We start from the raw sequence: 25,501 nt of genomic DNA, 5'->3' as shown, positions 1-25,501 counted from the left end.
TTGATATTAGTTACTTTAAAAAATTCTTAAAGATTTAAAATTTTTTCAAAATTGGTTTATTTTTTCAAGGTGTTTTTCAATCGCTTGAATCACATTTGAATGCTAATTTCTGCCTGGCATGGTTGAGAAATGTTATTTTTCTTTACACTATATCAGTCCAAACATGCCTGATCAAAAGGATCACCTGGGACTGTGTTAAAAGTACAGATTTCCAGGCCTGGACCCCAGAGGTATTATTTCACTTTTGGGGTCCAGAATTATGTATTTGTTTGCCTTCAAGTTTTTTTTTTTTTGTAATAAAAATATTCACATCTCTGTCTTCACTTAGCTTCAGCAATTGTTAACATTTGCCACTTTTGCACTATGCTATACCATTTGCCACTCTAGATAGCTGGATGGACATATGGATGGATGGATGAATAGATGGATGGATAGATGGATAATTTGGCCCGTTTTTACTAAGGAACTCAATAATCTGTTCTAATTACTTTCCATCACAGTTATTTGACAGTTTGCAATCCCCAGGCTTGATGTAGAAAGGAACAACATGTTTAGTTAGAAAGTTACACTAAACATATAACTGTCAGATGGTTCTTTTTTATTGTGAAACAATGTCGTACATATAAATATGCAGATGTAAACATGTATGTGCTCTTTAAAAACTAGTAACAACCCATCGCCCCTGTTTCACAACCCTATTAGAACTAGAACATTAGCAGGAACTTCAAGCCCCTTGAGGGCCAGAGCTAAACACTTTACCCACATCACTTCTTTTCCACAGATAACCATTTTCCTAAATTTTGTGTTATTAATTCCCTAATTTTATTCTTTAAAGTTTTCCCCATACATGTATCAGAAAAAAAAGTGTTTTGTCTCATTTCCTGCTTTTGAACATTCTTAAATGGACTCATAGGTGTTCTCCTATGACTGCTTTTTTTTTGTACAGTGTTGTGATTTCGAGATTCATCTCTGTTGATGGGTATGGCTGTACTTTGTTTTCACTACAGTATACTATTATATCATATAAATATACCAGAATATATTTATCCAGTGTACCATTGATGGGCACTGGAAATGTTTTTAGTTTCTTTTAGTATGAACAGTGTGTCAAGAACATTCTCGTATATAACCTGTGTGTACATATGCAGTCACTTGAGGGTACATTCCTAGGAATGTCCAGAATTTAAGGTTCTAGAAAGGTAGGGGCATTTTCCTAAACACCAGATATTACCATCATTAAAGGAATAGGACCAGTTCCTGGAACTCTTGGTTGGCCTGCAGTTGGGTCTGGATTTGTGGTGTGCTCCAGGGAACTGTTTTTACTTTTAAGACACATAGGACGTTGTACAACTAACTCCAGCTCCAGAGAGGGAAAGGAAATGGTCCAAGACTGACGCAGGCTTGGCAGGAGGCTAGAATCTACATACTGCCTTATGCCATGTTGACATTCACTGGGTCAACTCAGTCTGTATTGACTACTCACTCATATAGTGTTCTAGTGCTTCTTTGGCATACCTACCCTGTATCGGTGATTTCTACCCTACTGGAGCAACACAAATGACCACATTCTGTACTCTGATAAGCAGGACGACTCATTGGAAAGAACATGGACTGGGAATTTAGAAGTACTTGAGTTTAGCAGTGTTGGCCATTTACGTATTAGATGTTTTCGTTTGCTTTTTTCATTATTACATTGTTTTGTTTATTTACTTTTTTTCAGTTTATTTATTTATTTATTTATTTATTTATTTATTTATTTTTGGCTGCGTTGGGTCTTTGTTGCTGTGCACGGGCTTTCTCTAGTTGCAGCGAGTGGGGGCTACTCTTCATTGCGGTGCACAGGCTTCTCATTGCGGTGGCTTCTCTTGTTGTGGAGCACGGGCTCTAGGAGCGCAGGCTCAGTAGTTGTGGCACACGGGCCCAGTTGCCCCGCGGCATGTGGGATCTGCCCGGACCAGGGATCGAACCCGCGTCCCCCACCCTGGCAGGCGGATTCTTAACCACTGCACCACCAGGGAAGTCCCTGTTGATTTATTTATTTTTTTGGTTTGTTTTTAATTTTTATTTTATATTGGAGTATAGGTGATTAACAATGTTGTGTTAGTTTCAGGTGTACAGCAGAGTGATTCAGTTATACATATACATGTGTCTATTCTTTTTCAAATTCTTTTCTCATTTAGGTTATTACAGAGTATTAAGCAGAGGTCCCTGTGCTATACAGTAGGTCCTTGTTGGTTGTCTATTTTAAATATAGCACTGTGTGTACATGTCAGTCCCAAACTTGCAATCTATCCCTTCCCCCACCCTTCCCCCCCGGTAGCCATAAGTTTGTTCTCTATGTCTGTGAGTCTGTTTCTGTTTTGTAAATAAGTTCATTTGTGTCATTTTTTTTCAGATTCCACATATAAGCGATATCATATGATATTTGTCTTTGTCTGACCTACTTCACTTAGTATGATAATCTCCAGGTCCATCCATGTTGCTGCAAATGACATTATTTCATTTTTTTTAATAGTTGAATAATATTCCATTGTATATATGTACCACATCTTTATCCATTCATCTGTCGATGGACATTTAGACTGCTTCCATGTCTTGGCTATTGTGAACAGTGCTGCAGTGAACATTGGGGTGCATGTATCCTTTCAAACCATGTTTTTCTCCAGATATGTGCCCAGGAGTGGGATTGCTGGATCATATGGTAGTCATATGGTAGCTCTGTTTTTAGTTTTTTAAGGAACCTCCATACTGTTCTCCATAGTGGCTACACCAATTTACATTCCTACCAACAGTGTAGGAGGGTTCCCTTTTCTCCACACCCTTTTCAGCATTTATTGTTTGTAGACTTTTTGATGATGGCCATTCTGACTGGTGTGAGGTGATATCTCATTGTAGTTTTGATTTGCATTTCTCTAATAATTAGTGATGTTAAGCATCTTTTCATGTGCCACTTGGCCATCTGTATGTCTTCTTTGGATAAATGTCTATTTAGATCTTTTGCCCATTTTTTGACTGGGTTGTTTGTTTTTTTGATATTGAGCTGCATGAGCTGTTTGTAAATTTTGGAGGTTAATCCCTCATTGGTCGTATCATTTGCAAATATTTTCTCCCATTCTGTGGATCGTCTTTTCATTTTGTTATGGTTTCTTTGCTGTGCAAATTGGAGATAATATATGAAAAGTGCTCTGCCTTTGCCTGACATTTGATAAGCATTCAGTATATTATAGCTTTTGCTGATGTTTTCTCCTTGTTATTTGTCATCGCCCAGAACTCAGAAGCCTGAAATACTGAAATTCCTTTCTCTAATAATCTTTTCCCCTTGATTGAATTAATGAAATCAATGAACTCTCTCCCCAACCTCCACCTCTTGTTTCAAATATCATCCCAACTTCTAGATTACTTCTCTAAGTTATTCTCATAATGTCCACATATACATGTTTTTTATTTAAATGTTTAACATGTCTTCTCTTGGACTCTTATTAAACATAACATGTCCCGATTTAAACTTTTGATTCCTGCTTTCCCCAGTCCAAAACATTTTCCCACCATCTTACTCTCTAGTTCAGCTAATGGCATCACCATCAGCTCCGGTACCCTGGCTTAAAAAGTGAGACTCATCCTCGAGTCCTCTCTTTACTTAGTCCATCAGCAACTCCTGTGGGTTCTGCTTCCAAATCTTGTTAAGCATCTGACGGCATCTGACCCTCTCTCGTGTCACCTCCCCAGTCTAAGCCAGCATCAGCTCCCACTGGGATTACTGCTGCCATCCCTCCCCCACTGCTTCTACTCCCGCCCCCTCAAGACAAAGTTTAAATCAGATGTGATCACTCCACTGATTAAAGCCCCCCGAAGACTCTCCAGATGCAATTACAACAGATTCCAAACATTTTGCCATGAGTTTCAGGTATGATCAGACCTCTGTCTCCATCTCTGACCTCGGTTCCCTTCTCTCCTTGTGTCCCAGTCACACCTGACCTCTTTCTCTCCCTTGCTCATTGCCCAAACTCATTGCCATCTCGCGCTCTTTGCACTTACTTTCTTGTCTTTTGGGAACTCTCTTCCTACATTTTTAGTATAATGCTTTCTGTCATAGTTCAGATAGCTGAAAGGTCACCTCCTGAGAGAGGCTTTCCCTGACCCTCCTCGAGCTCCTCATCCATGTTTTTCTTAATCTTTAACCTTGTTTTCTTCATAACTGTACTATCTAAATTTAATCTTAAATATTTGTTGATATGTTTCACTCCACTAGAATATAATCTCCAGCAGAGTGTGCATCTCGTTTACTGCTGTATTTTCAACACCTGTAATAGTCCCTGGTACATAATAGATGCTCAGGAAATATTTGTTGAATTAGTGAAGGAATGAAAGAAAGGTAACTGGGGATTAAAAGAATCACAGGACTTGTTGCATGTATCACTAAATAATAATAGTAACTATATGAATATATTTTTAAAGGTATAAAATGTGTTTTTTTTCAGGATTAATTAGAATTCTTCAAATGTCAGGTAAGTTTTTGTGAATAAATTTTAATATGCTTTATTTTCAAATGTGAACTGTGTGATTCCTTTCCTTAAAAAATTGGAAATTTATTTCATTTTGAAGTCACTTGTTTAATATTTGAAGAATATATATATATATATATATATATATATACACTCATTTGTTCATTTATATATATGAACATTCCTCTTTATCTTTGACAGAAAAGGATTAAAAGGGTTTTATACTGGCATATAGGTACTGCAAAAATCTCTAAAGTATGTGGGGGAAAGTTAGGTAAAGGAAAAATACAGGTAGGAGAGTAAATCTGCAAAGAGAGGTAATAGTAATAAAAAGCCTGTGGTGGCAGCTTGCCTTTACAGAAGAAGGCTCAAAAGTAGCCCCGCTTTTTCAAGCAATGTAGGAGATTATACAAGGAGAGAAACACCACATCTGTGGGATTTGTGTTTCTTATGAGATAAAAGTCAACCAGTTAAGAGATTCATGACTACCTTCTAGTGAGTAATTTCTCTAATTTCAACAAGAGGGCAAGCTATAACATAATGAAAAGTGACTTCAGTACCTCCCTTGCAGCAATTACAATGACCTAGGTTGCTTTTAGGCAGAATATGGTAAAATTGTGACTCACTGGAGGTGAAGACTGAACCACCTCCAGCTGAGTTGTGTGTAGCATTACTGCTGTTTAAAGTATTAATTAAGTATTCATTGTGTTATGTTTTAAATTTATTAAGTATTCATCATGTTATGTCTTAAATTTATTAAGTATTTATCGTGTTGTGCTTTGAATTTATTTAAACACAGCCATTTTCCAAAAAGCATTCGGGAATAAATCAGATTCACTCTATAAATGACTGTTCTCTCCCTATTATATAATAGGAGAAAGAAGTTTTGCTACGTGCAAGGAGTTTACGTAGGTAGGAATGAGCATCAGGTCAGCTGAACACTAGCATGAAAGCTTGTTGCTTTGATCATAACAATATAATTGCTTAGTTTTATTTTTAAGTCCATATTCAGGCTAAAAATTCATCAAATATATTAATAAGTTGATGTCTAATATACATAATGAATTTTTTTTTATAAAAAATGAGTGTATATCATGTTGGTTATATTCATTGATGCATACCAAAATTTAAAAAATGAATGTCTTCTGTAATCATATTATCATTCCCATTGTAAATCAGGTCCCCTTTCTCTCCCCCAAAATATAGTCCCCACAGGCCCTGAACAACCTGCAGATGAAATGGAGAATCAAATAACATCACCTGATCCAAGGCCTGGTGCCCCTCCTGAGTACAATTCCCATTTTGTACCAGGTAGGTTAAATATTCAGAAAGAATCTTTCCCCACTCCGGAAAACCATACTCATAGTTAAGATTGCTTTTAAAATTAATCACTCCGGAAAACCATACTCATAGTTAAGATTGCTTTTAAAATTAATTAATTAATGGAATGATTCAGTAAATAAATACTGGATGCCTACAGCGTGCCAAGTAGTTTACTAGATGTTAATTAGAATTATATTCCTGTCTTAGGAAGGAAGTTGTGCAAACATTGATGGCATTCTCTTTGCTTGAATGTGAAGAGAACGTTGTCCTGTGAAGAGCACAGAGGGCAGCAACTGCCTCTACTGGGGATTTGAGGGAAGCACAAAATGAGGAAATCAAGTTTTACTGGCACGTGAGGAATTTCTCAATCGAAGGAAAGGGGGAAAGGGCCATACCTTGCAGAAAGAACAATATGTCCAAAAGCTCAGGGTCATGAAGGTCTGGTTGGGACAAATGGCCGGAGAAGTGCAGAAAAATGGAAATGAATGGCTTTGAGTTCTGATTCAGGAGCTTGTAGTTTGGCAAATATTTTTATAAGTCTGAATACACAACTCATACTGTACTCAGGGACTCAGGGAAATAGATACTCCTAAGTATTTGGGCAATATGTAAATTCTTTAAAATTAAAAATACTCTTACTTGTTCACTTGGGCATGGCTAACAAAACTAAACAAACACAGTATTTTTCTCGAATGAACATGCTTATGATAGATTTTCTTCCTTTTCCAGAGAACAGCAAAACATCCACAGCTAAGCCAAGCTGTTGAAACTTAACCTTAATCCTGACTTGAAGTGGAAGCTTTTAAAAAATCTCTTGCTTTTCTACCAAATTCTAGCTACTGTTGTCTTTGCTGCTACTTTTTCTACCTAGATCTTATATTCAAAGCTGCCTATGGGTTTAATTATATGCAAGTTGCAGGTTATTATTTTTAGAGACACACAGACACACAGCATGGAGGGTGGGTGGGGACCTCTAGGTGCTGAATTTTGATCCTTTGCAAGATGACAGCAGTGGGGTCTTCTGGATTCTGCAGCTCTTAATTCAGGTCACCACCGACCGTGTTGTGATGTTCCAGACTAAAAGGCAACCTGGAGATCTTTCTTTATACTGTTATTCTCATGAAGAGATAAAAGTGACATACTATATGTTTATACAGCAAGGTCTGTTTTTAATACCAAATAGTTTATATCTCTATGCATTTATATCTCTGTGCCTTTATATTTCTAATAATACGGTTCTTGTTGGTATATGTTGAGACTTTGAGAATGTTAGGATCCTTGACCTTGTGCATTAGAGTGTTAACGTTTTCAACAGTTGTGTGCCTCCCCTTCGCCCTCCCCTCTCCCTTTTTAAGCTGCTTCACAGGATTTGGAAGCTCCCTGATTCACTTTTACTTTCCTTTCAGTGGGTAGAAGAACGGTTGGTTGGTTGGTTGCTTGCTTGCTTACTTGGTTGGTTCTTTGTTTTTCAGTTATGCTGTTAAACTAAAAATCTCTGCTAAACTCCCTTACTGTTCATGTGACTGTTCTCTTTATGGTGTTTGACCAGTGATGCCGTGAGCTCGGGAAGATCTTTGCTGAATGGTCTTTTCCCCTGTTGTTCATCCATTGTCAGCGTTTTATGTTGACCGTGTGAAGGACATTAAAGTCCTAAAACATCTAAAAAAAAACTCTTACTTTTGACTAAGGAAATAGTTTTAATCAGGATTATATTCAAATACATTTTAGTGATTTAGAAAATGATATAGTGATATTTCTTTAAATATATATTTAAGTGTTTGTTCAGAGGCAGAAGCCAGTGAGTTAGGCTGTGAAAGAGCAGAAGAAACCCCAGAATCCACAGGATGATGGCAAAGATGTTGTCTTGGCTCCAGACATATGATTCATGGAGCTCAGGTAGCCTTTGCCCCTGCAGTGTTTTCTGGAAACAGGGCTTCCTTTTCCCCTTTCCCTCATGTGTATGCATGTTGTGTGAATCTGATCCAGTATAACCCCTCATTATGGCTTAACCCCTGCTAAATCCAAGTTTTTGACAACCCTACATTGTAATATCACTATATATACATTTCTCTATGTTCTACTTCAGTGGCTATCAGCATTATCTACATAATCTGTCTTAGATTCACCAATCACTCTATGTCCAAGAACCTCCACTAGAACAGAAACTCCACCGTTTCTAAGAAGTAAACATTGGTTATAAATCATGTTCTGCTCATCTGGGAAAGTGTCTGTCTCTTCCTTTCTGTATCAAAAAAATAGCACAACTAATGAATTTTCAGTTATGAAAATCAGCAACAAAAATTCACTGTGATCACCATCTAGTGGCTGAACTATATACTTATTTATACTGATGCAAATTGTGTGCCCTTGATTCACATTAAGGAACCTGAAATACTATACTTGAAATTTTAGCTTTAATGAATTTCTTTAAATTCAATTATATAATTCCATTTGCATTATATTACTGGATATTTGTTACCATTGAAAATAATTTTGGGCCAAATATGTTTAAAAGCATAGTTAATAAAGAAGCCTTTGTTATATGTAGTCTATTTAAAGAGGAAAATGACATAGTTTTTTGAAATAAAAAAGGATGATAATATTCAAAATAACTAAGAAAACACAAATCCCATAAAGCAGTATTTCTCACACTAGCATTGGTAGGAAAATGCTCCATAACAGAGTTCTTTATTTAAATAAGGGTGGGATACTATAGTTACACAAAGTTAAACATGTTTTGTTGTGTTTTCCTGCAGAACAGTCAGAACCCTTAACGGCAATTTTAAAGCTTAAAAGAGAGTATAAAACATACACCATTTCCCACACGTAATTAGATTATGTTTTTTTCTTCACTTCTCTTAACATCTCTGAATAATACATACTTACAACAAAAATCATTTGATTACATACATTTGTGTACAATTTTTTTTAGAAGTATAGTCTCTAAACTGAATAGCACCATAATCTACATTATAATTTTCTTTCTAATTTATTGATCCTCAAATTTTGTTCCATGATGTACTTTTATCTTAAAATCACATGGTTAATACCAGAAGAATTAATCATCAACTCATTGAAATGATATAACAATTAGTATTTTTGAGACAGTTTATGTGACTTTTTAGGTGCATTGTATGCTTTTTAATAATAGTTCTAAGAAAAAGAGGAGGGGGATATCCGATTTCCAGTCCAATTTGGGTACTCTTATTAAACACAACTCTTAAAGGAATTAAATTCTATTCTTCACAACAAACTGAAACATGAAATTTCCTCCATTTTTTCTAAAGACATTAGCACTTTTTTTCTCACTTAGCTCTAATTTAACATTGTTTCTAGTTACCATCATTTTTCCGTTAGTCTCTCCTGACTCCTGGTCTCTGTCAAGAGCTGTGTCCCCTACCCTTAAAAACCGGTATTCCCCAGAGGTCCTTGGGCCACTCCCCTGTCCAGCCCTGCCCTGCCCTGTCCTCTCTCTCACCTCTTCCATTCACCTGTCCTTTTACACTCTCCTAAGTTATACTGGGAATACCCCATATGGTTTCATTTGCCTTTAACCACTTATGAATCCCTTAGCCCCTACCTACATCAGTCTCCTCTGCTCTAAACTTGCATTTCCACCTGCCTGTAGAGCACCTGCCCTTGGTGACCCAGGATCTCAAACTCAGTGATTCCTCAGTGCATCTTGGGCACCTTGCTCCTGAACACATGCCCTCTGTTCTTTCTCTACACTGGAGGCCTGCAGGGACCCACGTCAGAAACTTGAGAATCTTTCCTCATATCCAGTCTATTACCAACACAATATGTCTCTTAAAAGTCGATTATTATTTCTCCACTTTCTACTCTTTTCATCACAATTAAACTTCCTTAGCTCACATCTAGACTCCTGCAGGCACCTCCTTCCTAATCTAATCTTCTCATTCATAAAGCTTCTAAATGTAAAACTGGTCACTCCATTTCACATTTTATTAGCATAAAGTTCAAGTTCTTTGCACAGAGCATAGGTCTTTCATAATCGTCACTTCCTCCCCACCTTCCTTTCTGTTTTGTTTGCTAAATCTCTATATATGCATGGCCTTTACTCCTGTGGTACTGAGCTTCCCCTGTGCAGCTGCTCATTTTGTACCTGCTGTATCTGAAACCTTTGCGCATCGTAAAGGTGCTGGCTGGGTCTAATGTGTCAGCACTTACATCGCAGGGTATCTGCTCTGCCTAGGTTAGTTGCCCCTCCTCTCTAATCCCTTCACATACTATGTGTCTACCAGTGAATATGTTACAGACCCAGGTCGTTGGACAATTTAACCAACAGAAATTGTTAAGAGGCCAGATGAGAAATTCAAGCAGGGCTTTATTGGGATCCCTGCTACAGCAGAGGGAGCGAGAACAAGTAACAGGTGGCCTTGCTCACCCCCAAGTCAGGGGGTGAGCTGGTTCCTTAAATGGGGTGAGGGTAGGGATGAATCAGTGGGTTGGGCAGGAGGTGCACCTTAGGTGGTCTTCCCACCCCCTTGGTGGTGCTGTGTGCAGGGATCATGCACAGGACCCTGCTTTTGCATACAACTGTTCATAATACTTCCTTATGATGCATTTCAATTTCTGTAAGAGTTTAGTAATGTCCCCATTTTCACCCCTGTGTGTAATAATTGAAGTACATTTTTTTTTTCTTGGTTAGTCTGGCTTAAGGTTTCTCAATTTTGTTGATCTTTTAAAAGAACCTACTTTTGGTTTTGCTGATTTTTGACTATTGTTTTTCCTGTTTCATTTCACTCACTTTTACTTCAGTGTTTATTATTTCCTCCTGCTTGCTTTGGGTTTGGTTTATCTCTAAGGTGGAAAGTTGGGTTACTGATTTGAGATGTTTCTTTTTTAGTGTAGGTGTTTACAGCTGTCAGTTTCCCTCTAAGCATTGTTTTAGCTGCATCCCATAAGCTTTGGTATATTGTGCTTTTGTTTCATTCATCTCAAAGTATTTTCTCATTTCTCTCATGATTTCTTTTTACCCCTTTGTTTATTTAAGAGTGTATTGTTTTATTTCCTCATATTTGTGATTTCCAAAATTTCTTCTATTATTATTGATTTCTGGTTTTATTCCATTGTAATAGAATATACTCTGTATGATTTCAGGTATCTTAAATTTGTTGAGACTTGTTTTATGGCCAGCCAGTAGGTCTCTCCTGGAGAAGGTTCTATGTGCATTTGAGAAGAAAGTTTAGCCTGTTGTTGTTGGGTAGAGTGTTCTATACATGCCTGTTATGTATTGTTTCATTTATAGTGTTGTTCATGCTTCTATTTCCTTTTTGACCTTCTGCTTAGGTGTTTTATCCCTTATTGTGAGTGGGGTATTGCAGCCTCCAACTGTTGTTCTTTGGATTGCCTATTTCACTTTTTAGTGTGTCAGTTTTTGCTTCATGTATTTTGAAGCTCTGCTTTTAGGTGTATATAATTATGTCTTCTTGACAGATTGACACTTCTGTTATTATAATAAAATGTCCTTTACCTCTAGTAACAGTTTTTGTCTTAAAGTATATTTTGTCTGACATGAGTATTGTTATTTCACTAGTTTTTATTAATGAAGTACTAATGCAAAGGTCAAGGATGAACCTTGAAAACCTGCCAAGTAAAAGAAACCAGATACAAAGGCTATGTTACATGATTTTATTTTTATGAAATGTCCGGATTAGGCAAATCTATAGAGATAGCGGTTTCCAGGGACTGGGGGAAAAGATGGGGAATGACTGCTAATGGGTATGGGATTTTTGGGGGTGGAGGGTGATGAAACCGTTCTGGAGTTAGATAGCAGTCATTAAAAGAACCCCTTTGAAGTTAAGTAGACCTTACTATCTTTATGACCTTAAACAATAATAACAATAAACATAGTAACAAAAACTTAACCATGCTAATTATATGCTAGGCCTTGCACTAATCCTACTATAACCTAATGAAGTAGGTATATTATTATCTCCAAAGAAGGAAGCTAATGCCTAGAGGCTAACATGTTCACTTGATATTTCAACCTTACTTCTATACCTCTGAAATGGGAATAATTGTCTCATAAGGCTGAAGAGGATTAAATGAGTTAACGTGTAAATCCCCTTAGTACGTTTTGGTACATCCTACACACTCGTAAAATGGAACACCTTGTTGTTGTTGTTTTTTTAAATAAATGTATTTATTTATTTATTTTTGGCTGTGTTGGGTCTTCCTTGCTGTGCGCGGGCTTTCTGTGGTTGCGGCGAGCGGGGGCTACTCTTCATTGCAATGCGCGGGCTGGTGGCTTCTCTTGTTGTGGAGCACGGACTCTAGGCGCGCGGGCTTCAGTAGTTGTGGCTCGCAGCCTCCGTAGTTGTGGCTTGCGGGATCTAGAGCGCAGACTCAGTAGTTGTGGTGCACAGGCTTAGTTGCTCCATGGCATGTGGGATCTTCCCGGACCAGGGCTCGAACCCGTGTTCACTGCATTGGCAGGCGGATTCTTAACCAGTGCGCCACCAGGGAAGCCCGAACACCTTGTTATTTTTAAGTGGAGGTCGTGTGATCCATATCATCTCCATGTAAAAAGTCATGCTAATTTCCAATATATTGTAGTGTTTATAATGTATAACACTTTCATTTGTTTTTGAATGCAGGGCCCCCTGGACCAGCTGTCCCTCCTCCTGCAGGCCACCCAGGAGGCTTGCCTGTGGGATACTACAGTCCACATCAGCCCACTACCTTCCCCTTGTACATGCACACTGGTGGTAGCCATCCTATCCAGTACCAGCCTGGAAAATATCCTGCACCACAACCTTCTGCTCCAGTAGTATGGATGCCAGTGCCAACTGTTATGCCAAACTGTCCTCCAGGTCTGGAATATTTAGCCCAGGTACTCCACACAAATCCAAATTATTTTCTTACAAAGTATGACTGGGGATCCAACAAGAAGAGGCTGGATAGAGTGGATAAAGGTGATGGGTCAGTGATGACAGATGTTTGTGAGACTATAGGAGTGGTAGTGCTAATTTCAGAAATGTGAATGGGGAACAAAGAAGATAGGGATTTTTTTGGTGGGATGACTATGGGTTTTGTGAAGGTTATATATTGAATTTTAAGACATTCAAGATGTCCTATCGAAGGCAGTTTAAAAACTAGGAATTGGAATAGAAGAAAAATTATCAAAGATGTTAATTGGAGTGTCATTTGCTTAGAAGTAAAGGCTGAACGTCAAGAAAAGCAACATTACAAAGAACAGAACAGACCGGTAGACAGTGAGTCAATCACTCAGTGCCTCAGGCCATTGCTATTTCTCACCACCCATAGTTTTCATCAACCAGTCCTGTCACCTCCCAAAACATACAAGGTAAATAAAAATAGGGGACCTCCAAGGATACTGTTTCAGGTCAAGTTCCAGAGAACCCCTTTCCACAACACAGAGACTCCCTAATTTTTATCTATATGGACATTCTAGGACCGGGCCACCCATTTCAGAAACTGGGGCAACATGCCCACAGGTTTGGGTACCGCCAAATGGTATTGTTTAAAAACCCATGTCAGAAATAAAAATGTTGCTTAATGAAAATAAGATAAACCTAGTATTGCAAATCCCTTAGAAACTACTAAATCATGTTTCACTTTTAGAAAAAGCAAATGTTGAAATATTGACACATTATAAGCAAGGGACTTGCCAATTCAATACGTGTCTCCCCACCGTAGTCAACCAAGTGTTCCTTGGAGTTGACATGTTTCTCTTTTCTGTTTTATATACTGACTGTTAATCCTGTGCATTGAAAACCATTGTTACAAAGTTATAGTGTTGATCTTTGAAAGTAATACAGCTGGATCAGGAAAATTTGGATTTTACATAAACCAAAAACTTTATTAACCTGTTGTTTGACAAAATATTGATAAGGCCAGTCATTCAGGTACAGTGCTAGAGTAACCCCTACATTATTCTGGAAGCTTATAAAATGCTTATAAGTTAACCAAGTTTAGAAAGTTTATTTTTTTACTTGATGATAAATATAGAAAATTTCCTTAGAAATCCAATATCTGGAGTCATTTCTTTTTAAAAATGTATAGCTTTAATATTGTTCATTTAAATATTAAAAAAAATTTTCTTAATTTCTTCTATTACTTTCAGTGAAGTTAAATGGGCATATTTTATGAATTCTATTTTCCCTTTCAGCAATGTTTTTAGTTAAAAAAAAAAATTGAGAAAGAAACAAATAAAACAGGTTAAGAGCCAGACAAACCTGGCTTTTAATTCTAGCTCTACTCTCTCCTCACTCTACTACCTTGAGTAACTTTTCTAACCTCTTGGTGCTTGAATTTCATCATCTATAAAATAGTGCTAGTGATACCTACCCTATTGGGTTGTTAGGAGAATTTTTAATGAGATAGAGTTTGTAACGTGCCTAATATTTTTGGCACATGGGACCCACCCAGTGGATAATAGCTGTGTGGATGTTTTTAGTTGAAACACCTTGTGTGTAGGTGGAAGACACAGAGCCAGGCATCCAAGCATTTTCTTCATCCTAGCCTTTTATTTTTTATTTTTGTCTGTACCTTAGTTCCCCGACCAGGGATTGAACCCATGGCCCCTGCAGTGGAAGTGTGGAGTCTTAACCACTGGACCGCCAGGGAAGTCCCTATCATAGTCTTTTTGCCATCTCGTGTGCAAATGACATGAATCATTATCAGGACTATCCTGACACTGTAACATCCAGAGTAGCAGGTTTACATTATTTCTAGAGTATTGCCTTAGCCAGTGACTCCACACTTTGTTAGAACTGCTTCTTAACAACTGTAGTATCTTATTGGGTAAACTTCTTTCACAGTAACAGGCATCATTTCTTTAGAATATTTTGCTCAGCAGTGGAAGCTCTTACCAAGCAGCGAATATTTTTACTTTTTAATTATAGATGTTTAAGAGTCCCTAGAGTTTTTCAAAGGGACTGTAAACCACCCTAGTGGCCACTTTTGATAATTTTGTAAGACATGTTTAGGCCCTCTCCCCTGACTGTTTTCATAAAAGAAAAATTTTTTAATGAAAGAAAGATTGTATCCTCTCTATACCCTGCTATAATGGATCACGCCACAAAACGTTTATGTCAGGTTACATTATTTTCAATTTTATTTATTACCACAGTAATGTAGTGTTCATTAATTAATGTATTCAACAAACATTTGGTAAAATATGGCATTTCAGGCAATGTTCTGGGCTCAGGCATTAGGAATGATCTAATGATCTAAATTATCTAAAATTATATAGATATGAGTAGTCTGTCCTTAAGGGGGTTTCTTTTCTGCTAGGATGTTCTCAAGTATAACAGATGATGGGCCAAAGTGTTTATCTTTACAGTGACTCCTAAGTAAAGTTAAGGTAGAAGTTGGTCTAATGGTATTACCAACCTCCCTTTTCAAGGAATTCCATCCTTGGAGAATGTTTCCTCTCCTTTGCCCTAATCCTATTCACATGCTTCCAGCTCTCTTGGATCTTCCCCTATTAAAGTCTGCACTTAGGGAAGACCCTGGCATCAGCAGCCCAAGTGAATGGAAGTCAGTGTGTTAATCTCTTTCAGAGGTACTGTGAAGTAATATGAGATCGGACATTCCTGTGCAAGGTCCACCCTGCCTCATTCACTCTCCCTAAGCCACCGAGAAAATTGGCTTCTCTGTGGCTGGTCCATGTTAAACTGTCCCGAACTTCCTGACAACTCCAGTCTGTGGGTGACATGTCAGAGAGACCAATGAGTAGGAACTGAACTAGGCAACATAGCTTCTTCTAGGTGGTGTTACGGAAGCAGGAAGATGATTTTCTGATATTTTAGAGAATTGTTTCAATATTTTACGGTGGACCTGGAGGAAAGTGTTCTATCTGGACGGCTCTGCTAATAACCATCTGATCAGGTGCAGATGGGCTGATTTTGCTTGATAAAAATGTTTTTGATTCCATTCAGTTTCAGAAAGATATTTTTGTATCAATTGATACATTTAATTTCTGTCTCATCAGTTTTTTCTTCTAATACTGGTTTGATTTGATTCTGTTATTTCTCTCTCTCCTAATTGCTTTGTTCTATCCCAACAGTTGGACAACATACATGTTCTTCAGCATTTTGAACCCCTGGAAAGTATGTATAATTTTGTAGTGTCCAGCAATATTTGAATCAGGTGAAAATTTGCATTATCCAATATCTAGTTCCTTATTTATATTGATCATTTTTTAGTGGTTCAAAGAGAAAAGACTATCCTCTGTTACCCTGTCTTCAAGAAAGTAATAAAGGGACTTTGTATAATTTTATCTGTTTACACATCATACATGAGCTCTTGGATTTCAAAAGGACTTTACATTTTTACTTGGTCGAACCCCCTATCCTTTACCCGTCTCAACTCCTCCGTATTCACTTTTCATGGACAAGGAAAAGAAGGAACAAAAAGACTAGATGAGCTAGTCAAGGGCACCCTAGTCAGCTAATCAATGGCAGAGCTGGAAATAGAGTCTCAGTCTGCTGAGTTCTAAGTCCAATGCTGGAGAAGTAAGAAAAAATCCTGGTAAGCACAATGCCTGTTCTCAGTTCCCCTCACTGTATCAGATCTACACCCTCATTTCATTCATTTTTACCTCCACATAGAGCCTTTGACTTTTCTTGGTTGGTTTTCTTATTTGCAATTAGTAATGACCCTAATCCTCTCAGCATATTTCATAAGCTGATTAATTCATGGTCTGTTGTATAATTTCCTTTAAATGTTTTTATAATTAAAGTTTTCTTAATTCAAGTATTCCAGGAATATTGTTGCCAATCTTTGCTTCTATATGGAAAAGTTTTAAAAATCATTTTACACTGAACTTCTTAAAAGAAATGTTTTAAAATTTCAAAATTACTTATATACTTATAGGGCATATGGATTGCAATGGCATTCTAATAATTGCATATTTCTCACCTGAAATTTTTTAAAGAGCTCTTTTGCTTTAGACCCCTGTGAAATACTACAAAAGGACTTCTTGAGGCCCATTTTAACTGCTTCTAAAATAAGATGGCTCTCTCATTTTTAGTGATAACAGGTTTTGAAACTAATAATACATATGATATTAAAAACAACCTGGGCCAGATGGTTTACTTTGTGACCGAAGACACAGATGACTACACCAGGAATGCTTATCGCACACTGAGGCCCTTTGTGCTCCGGGTCACTGACTGTATGGGCCGAGAAGTCATGACAATGCAGAGGCCTTTCAGATGCACCTGCTGCTGCTTCTGTTGCCCCTCCACCAGGCAAGAGGTCAGAGGACAGAAGTCTCATCCGTTGTTTCTTCCTGATCCAACTCTTCCCTGCACGGTTGTGCTCTTTCCAAAGCTACACAGGAGGGGACTTTCATGGCACAGGCAGAATGGAAGAAGATAGTGGGGGGTGGGGAAGGAAGCCAAATACCAAATTGTCTTACCTATGGAAAAACCACAAAGACATTTTTCTTGTGGGTTCATGTCTTCAGGTGCTAGCTGGGGGTGGGGGGCGGTGTCAAGCACAAATGAGGGTTATTTAGTCAGTGATTGCAATTCTATCCGTTGTGTCTACTGAATTAGAAATTAGCCCGTTACCTAGAATACACATTTGTCTAAATGTTCCTACATATCCCCAAATAAGGTCACACTAAATGTAGACATGCTTTTAAATAGAATCGGAAGAAACTTCAGATACTTTTACTCTACCCATCATAATCTACACCTTGTTACAGATAAAGAAAGGGTGGCTAAAAAAGAATAAGTGCCTGAGGATGGTGTTACACTTGGTAGATGCTGGAACTAGAAAGCAGGTGTGCCAAGTTACAGTTTGGTTGCTCTTCCGTAATCTGTGCTGCCCTAGGAAAATTGTTTGTTACAGGGAAAAGAAAAGTTTTAGAGAGAGATCCAAGAGAATTTGAATTTCGAATACGCCACCTACTTAAAAGTGGGCAATTTACTTAACCTGTTTTAGCCTCAGTGTTCTTAGTACATTAACTGGACAGAAAAAAATACCTGCTAGGATTACTGGGATTTTAATTATATGTTAAGTACCAGCATTTTCAATAGAATTTACTTATAGCCTCTGTGCCTTGATTTATCCACCTATAAAATGGAGATATTAAGAGTACCTATCTCATAGGATGGTTATTTTGAGGATTATATAGTAAATAAATGTCAACTGTGTTAGCATAGTGCCTGGCAAATAGTTTAGTGCTCAGTGAATATTAGCAATTGTCAGATAGCTTACTCCTTTGTCATTATTGTCTTTGTATAATAACAGTCTTATATTTGAGATGAATCCCCACTTCATCCTATACTTATACACACATTCTGTTGTCTTCACAACATACAATTTTCAGAATGCCTCTTTTCTCTTTTGTTTTCTATTACAATTGTCATGTCTGAGATATCAGTCTAAGAAGCTGGCATGTTACTTTTTCATGGATTGTGCCAGAAGACATGAGACCCCTAGGTCAGGGGCAAAGAACTTTATTACAGCACAGGAAGCAGCATGAGCTCCAGCACGTGTGCGTAGGTCCCCTCATCCCCAAGTTCTACAGGGATGACTCAGGGGATCCCAGGTAGATGCTACATATGCAGCTGAGGGACATGGAGCTTGGAGAACTGACCATTTTATAACAAGCAGTAATTTTATCCCAAAGGGAACATGACTTCATCTCTCAAGGCTGTTCACTGAAATACAACCCTAAGAAATAGCCTGGGGATAATGGAAGACTCTTTCCCAGTGGCAGTTTCCCTAGTTCTTGAACGAATTAGGAACATACCTAGGTTGTGTGTATCTGTGTATGTGTATACCTATATATGTAGCACCTTCGCCTCTGTCACTGCTTCATTTGCAGCTGGAGGTGCAGTGTCCTCCTGGCGTCACCATTGGCTTTGTTGCCGAACACTGGAACCTGTGCAGGGCAGTGTACAGCATCCAAAACGAGAAGAAAGAAGATATGATGGGAGTGCTTGGGCCATGCTCAACCTATGGCTGTGGTTCAGATTCTGTTTTTGAGGTAAACAAATATAAAAATAAATGTTTCTACTATTTTTTCTACATCTACTAACAGACCTCAGAATGATGCGCTTTTAGATGATTTTTTTGTGTGTGAATGAATAAAGTAATGTGAGGAAAGAGTTAACTAACCAGTTGACATTGAAAATTTTTCAAATTATCATTAGGGGATTGCTTAATGTTTTCCACAATGTGAGCTTCTTTTGCATGATTTCAGTGTTTGATAACGATAAGAAGAAACCATTTAAAACATTAAACCTGAGAGTAAATAGCCTAACCTAATCCCTTTATTTTATTCTTGGCTGTATTTCACTAACCATTTTTACCAAAGATTTCCAGGAACAGAATATAGGTCCTGAGTAATGAAAAGGCCCCACATACCACAGAACCAATAGAGCACCCCTGAGGTTGTGCAAATTGCTTATTTGCAAGATAGAAGTCTGTCTGCATCCTCAAGAAACAAGACGACAGTGATAAACAAGGATAAATCTTATAGTGGATTATAACATTTTCTGGAAGAAGGAAAATCCTTCTGTTTTGCCTTCATCTCAATGGCCACAAAATGATAGCTTATTACTCTTAACAGTTGTGACAAAGGAGATTCCTGGGCTTCTTAAAGAGTTCTTTCTAAATGCCTCGCAATTCAACAAAATTGATAATCCAAAATTGCTCATTCAAATATTTTCTATGACACCCGATAAACTTTCCTTAGTTCTCATTTTACATAACCATCTCATCAACCATTACTTATTTATTAAAAGGCCGTTATGGATAGATAGGAAGTGTAGGCTTCCTTGGTGGCACAGTGGTTAAGGATCCACCTGCCAATGCTGGGGACAGAGCTTCGAGCCCTGGTCTGGGAAGATCCCACATGCCGCGGAGCAACTAAGCCCGTGTGCCACAAGTACTGAGCCTGCGCTCTAGAGCCTGTGAGCCACAACTACTGAAGCCTGTGCGCCTATAGCCTGTGCTCTGCAACAAGAGAAGCCACCGCAATGAGAAGCCCGCGCACCGCAATGAAGAGTAACCCCCGCTCGCCGCAACTAGAGAAAGCCCGCGTGCAGCAACAAAGACCCAACACAGCAAAAAATAAAATAAATAAAAATTAAAAAAAAAAAGAAATGTAGATAAGCCAGATTTTGAGGGCAGGGAGTGTGGATCATTTTAATCACCAAAATGTAGTGTTTGGGTATTATCCTTGGGGCAAGTGCCTTCTAGAAGCTGAAGCCCTTTGGGATTCTGACATACTTTAAGAAGACAGGGCCCACAAAAGCCTGAGTGATCATATGGATTTTGTGAAGTGAAAAGAATCATACCACCTTGCTTTTGCTAACGTGTTTCCCTCGACTGGGAAAGACTCCCTCCCAATCCCCAATTCCCACCCTTTGCTATATGAAAAAGAATTTCAAAATCAGTTTAAATCATACCTCCTCTGACAGGCTTCCCTAATAACTCATTTGAGGGTGAAGAAAGAACACTGGCCTGAGAATTGTAAGATACTCCCCAGCTTGGCTGTCAACCAATTGCAAGGCACTTAACCCTTCTTGGCCATAATTCCCTATTTGAAATTATATTATTACTATATTCATTTCCTGCACCATATTTATACTACCTCAGTGTAAACTGCTTATAAACAGGAGAATAAAGCATGTAGTTGAACACCTTTCAATCATAAAGTCACATTCTTGTCTTTCTAGGTCATATCCCTTGATGGTGTATCCAGTATCGGCAGTATTACTCGGAAGTGGAATGGTGTGTTATCAGCAATGAGCGATGCTGACCACTTTGAAATTCACTTCCCATTAGACCTGGATGTGACAGTGAAAGCCATGATTTTTGGAGCTTGCTTCCTCATTGTAAGCCTTTTGCTTCTGAGTTATCCTGAGAGAATTATTCTTTCTGATGAGAAGCAGTGTAGTACAGTAGAAAGGCAATAAGATTTGAAGCTGTCTCTGCCACTTACTAGTTATATGTCTTGCAAAGTGTTTAACACTTGCAAGCCTCAGTTTCCTAATTTGTAAAATGGAAATGAAAATACTTATTTATATATATATATTTCAGGGTTATGAGTATTAGCTATCATATGAGTAAAGGGGCCAGGAAAGTGCTTGAAAGATACTAGGCATCCAGTGGGTGTAATTGTCATCATTTCATGTTACTTATCGTTCTCACTACGTAAAGATGCCTATTCTTTGATTTCTTGGTGAAATAAAATAACTCTAAAGCTGATGTTCTTTCCCTTCATCTATTACCTCTTTGTCAATATACTCCTTGGTGTTGTACCATCCTAGATTTATTAGGTACGATTTCCTTGCTGTATTCCTGTCTGATTAGTGGCTAATATTCATAAGTAAAGCATAGAAAAAAAATTGATAGCATTTACCTTAAAAACCTAATTAACATATTGCAATTGGTGTATTTAACATTTTTAATATTGATTATCAAGTTTTTCCTCCTTTCAACAATGAAAATTTAGTTAATTGGTACCCCAAATGGAAAACTTATTGACTACCCAGTTTCAAATTTGCAATTGCTATTCTTCATATTAGGTTCTCTTCATGAAGATTTCCTTAGCTTGATTTATTCTTAACTGGAATGAGATCACCTGATAAATTATGAAGAATAACATTTTGTGCATTGCACCTAATTATCTATTTACATTCTTTATTTATATAATTATTTATCTATCTAATTTGATATTTATCTATACATATAATTCTTTTTCCAATTTCAGGACTTCATGTATTTTGAAAGCTCTCCACCACAACGTTCATCCACTCATAATTGATGGATACCGCAAATCGGCAATTCTGATTAATGAAAAAAATTCAGAAAAGTTGGTTGGGCTTACAGTCAGCCCTCAATTATTCACAAATATATGTATCTGCTCTTGCAGATTATTGTTATTGGGTATTAGCTTTGACAGGTAGGCTGAGAGTGTAAGTGCAAGAGCACATCTAAACATGTGTTTCAATTGAGAATCTGTCTACCTGTCTACTTGGTAGACTAGGAGTTTACCTGAAAAAGTTATGACCCATTAACCAAGTAAACATATATATAGTGAACTTGAAATCACTTTAAACATGAGATGAGGGAAAATGAATCCCAAAGCTTTCACATTAATTGATAGTAAAATGATGGGCTTTTTAGAGCAATCTTTGTTGAGATAGAGTAATATAGCTTCTATCTCTGACCCTCTCCTCTCCATCAACATGTCCAGTTACTGAAGACAAATTTGATTCCAGGTGAAAAGAATGATACTCTTCATTGTTAAAAACAAAAAGGAAGGCAGACAGAAATATTATGTTTTATTGCACAAGGAAAATTTTACCTGTGCAAATGTATCAGAACCTCATTTTGCAAACTTCATAAAAGTTTCAATGGAAATTTTAATTTTATTACAAAATAAAACATGTTTTTCATATCATAAGGTTATATTTTCCATGCCTCATTTACTAGCATACACAATCAGGAGCTGCCTCTGTATGAAGATGGGGTCAGACTACCAGGGCCATTAACCAATCTAGATCTCTGAGCAATTTAGAGACATCAGTGCCCTTATGAGAAGCTTGTATTTAATACATTTAACCTCTCTTGGTTATAGATGTCTTACATGTAAAATAGGTTTGGTCGAATCTCTAGGATTGCCTATTGAACCTGTGTCTCATTTGATATGACACAGAGGAGATTTTTTTTTTTTTTTCTTACAAGAAGATCCCTGATTTGAACTGTGCTGTTCAAATTGCAAGAGTTGGAGTTTTGTTTTTAAATTTTGAAATGTGACATTCTGCGTAGCGCTTGGTAAAAGCAAAAATTACAAATGCAGACACTGCTTAATATTGTTTTGCTATTTTTTATTTAAATGATAGATAAATCTGTATCTATGCAAAGAAAATGATAAAACACAGCAAACATGCTGCTTCTCTGGGATCTATAGCTTATCAGTAAAGATTATTTGGATCAACATAGTAAAAGTATAAATTACACTTATTTGTATTAACTAGTTAAAATCACAGTGTATTAGTGACTACACTCTGATAAATCAACTTGCCTCTACTGCACTTTAGCTTCCTATCTGGACATGAACTGTGTTCTTTCAACACAGCCAGTACATAGAATGGAATGTATTCTTCCACTGCTCTTTGTTAAAAGAAGCAAGACTGAGTGTTCTTTGGTATGAGATGAAGGCCTTCACCCACAGTTCCTATTGAAGTGAAAGAAAGGTGCCTCATTTTTAAATTATATTCATCTTTTCCTGGTAAATGTTGTTTTACCCAGTTTCTTGTAATGTTCATTTTTATATGCTACTACTAGCTTTCTAAAAAAATGTAAAAACTGCTTGTTTCTAAAATAATAATTACCTTATATTTAAGGCAATTGTAGTCTTAAATGGACAGATATATTATTTCTTATAATGATGTCTGACATTTGATATAGCAGATCAGACAATAGTATTCAGAAAGTTTACTATGTAAACTTTTCATTTTTACTTGCCTACATCCCTACATTCTAAGACCTGATGCATAATACTAAGAAAAAAATACTTCTAGCATGACATTTTAAATTTCTGTTTAAAGTTTTTGTGGTATTAACATGTCTCTTACAATTCCTTTCTTTAAAAATAATACTATGTTTCTTATATTTTTATACTACAGTTTATATTATAATTTTTATGTTTCTTAACGATATTTCATTGTGTAAAACTGATCAGATTGATTAACAAAACAAGCCATTCTCTGAAATGTGTGTGTTTTCATGTTTCATCATATTGTTTTTAGCTTCTAAATAAATATAATATAGTTTATAGTAAAATACTGTTTTATTTTTGACTTGTGATTGAGGCTTTGCAATAGACTGGATGTTTGTATTCCCATCACCACCCCCCCCAAATTTATGAATTACCCGTGTGACGGTATTTGGAGTGGAGCCTTTGGGAGGTGATAGGTCATGTAGGTGGAGCCCTCATGAATGGGATTAGTGCCCTTATAATCTACCAGCCTTGATCTTGGAATTCCCACCCTCCAGAGTTAAATGTTTGTTGTTTAAGCCACTCAGTCTGCAGTATTTTTGTTATGGCAGCCCAAACAGACTGACAGAAATTGGTACTGAGAAATGGGGATGCTGCATAAAAAATATGTAAAAATATGGCACTGGCTTTGGCACTGGGTGAGGAATAGAGGCTGGAAGTTTTAAGGTACATACTGGTAAAAGCCTAGATTGCCATGAACAGAATTTTAAAGATAATTCTGATGAGAGCTTAGGAAGAAAAGAGGCAAACTGTAGAGAAAACCTCATTCTTCTTAGAGAATACCTAATTAAACATGAACAGGATGTTGGTAGAAATATGGACAATAAAGACCAGGATGGAAATGAGGAACACGTTATTGAAAACTGTAGGAGAAGTGATCCTTATCGTAAAGTGGCCAAGAACTCTGGCAGAACTGTGTCCATGTTCTAGTGTTTTGTGGAAGGTAGAAATTGCAAGTGGTGAAATGGGATACCTAGCTGAAACAATTTCTAAGCAAAGTGTTGAAGTGCAGCTTGGCTCCTCCTGACTGCTTACAGTAAAATTCAACCTGAGAGAATGGACGTAAAGATGGGATTGTTAAGCAACAAGGAAGCAGAATTTATTTATTTATTTAGAATTATATTTTATTTATTTTTTTATACAGCAGGTTCTTATTAGTCATCAATTTTATACACATCAGTGTATACATGTCAATCCCAATCTCCCAGTTCATCACACCCCCCCGCCCCGCCACTTTCCCCCCTTGGTGTCCATACGTTTGTTCTCTACATCTGTGTCTGTATTTCTGCCCTGCAAACCGGTTCATCTGTACCATTTTTCTAGGTTCCACATATATGCGTTAATACACGATATTTGTTTTCCTCTTTCTGACTTATTTCACTGTATCACAGTCTCTAGATCCATCCACGTCTCTACAAATGACCCAATTTCATTCCTTTTTATGGCTGAGTAATATTCTATTGTATATATGTACCACGTCTTCTTTATCCATTCATCTGTCGATGGGCATTTAGGTTGCTTCCATGACCTGGCTATTGTAAATAGTGCTGCAATGAACATTGGGGTGCATGTGTCTTTTTGAATTATGGTTTTCTCTGGGTATATGCCCAGTAGTGGGATTGCTGGGTCATATGGTAATTCTATTTTTAGTTTTTTAAGGAACCTCCATACTGTTCTTCATAGTGGCTGTATTGATTTACATTCCCACCAGCAGTGCAACAGGGTTCCCTTTTCTCCACACCCTCTCCAGCATTTGTTGTTTGTAGATTTTCTGATGATGCCCATTCTAACTGGTGTGAGGTGATACCTCATTGTAGTTTTGATTTGCATTTCTCTAATAATTAGTGATGTCGAGCAGCTTTTCATGTGCTTCTTGGCCACCTGTATGTCTTCTTTGGAGAAATGTCTATTTAGCTCTTCTGCCTATTTTTTGATTGGGTTGTTTGTTTTTTTATTATTGAACTGCATGAGCTGTTTATATATTTTGGAGATTAATCCTTTGTCCGTTGATTCATCGGCAAATATTTTCTCCCATTCTGAGGGTTGTCTTTTAATCTTGTATGTAGTTTCCTTTGCTTTGCAAAAGGTTTTAAGTTTCATTAGGTCCCATTTGTTTATTTTTGTTTTTATTCCCATTACTCTAGGAGGTGGATCA

General features: G+C 37.3%; 1 protein-coding gene across 3 annotated transcripts in view; it reads left to right on the top strand.

Moving 5' to 3' along the window:
• Window positions 1-25,036, top strand: part of PLSCR4 (phospholipid scramblase 4) — a 39,307-nt gene extending 14,271 nt beyond the window's left edge. For 2 of the 3 annotated variants that reach the window (XM_082461297.1, XM_082461298.1), the window contains exons 2-9: window positions 4,479-4,505; window positions 5,703-5,813; window positions 12,446-12,681; window positions 15,883-15,925; window positions 16,849-17,075; window positions 18,658-18,819; window positions 20,516-20,674; window positions 21,553-25,036. In XM_082461297.1, coding sequence (XP_082317423.1) covers window positions 4,499-4,505; window positions 5,703-5,813; window positions 12,446-12,681; window positions 15,883-15,925; window positions 16,849-17,075; window positions 18,658-18,819; window positions 20,516-20,674; window positions 21,553-21,606 — 999 coding nt within the window. In that variant the 5' untranslated portion in view covers window positions 4,479-4,498 and the 3' untranslated portion in view covers window positions 21,607-25,036. The remainder of the gene's footprint in view (window positions 1-4,478; window positions 4,506-5,702; window positions 5,814-12,445; window positions 12,682-15,882; window positions 15,926-16,848; window positions 17,076-18,657; window positions 18,820-20,515; window positions 20,675-21,552) is intronic. The other variant, XM_082461299.1, reaches the window with a different exon arrangement.
• Window positions 25,037-25,501: the final 465 nt, after the last annotated feature.

This window comes from Balaenoptera physalus (assembly GCF_965194825.1).
Source record: "Balaenoptera physalus genome assembly, chromosome: 4".
In the NCBI taxonomy this organism is placed as follows: domain Eukaryota; kingdom Metazoa; phylum Chordata; class Mammalia; order Artiodactyla; family Balaenopteridae; genus Balaenoptera; species Balaenoptera physalus.
This window is presented reverse-complemented; position numbering and strand designations above follow the sequence as displayed.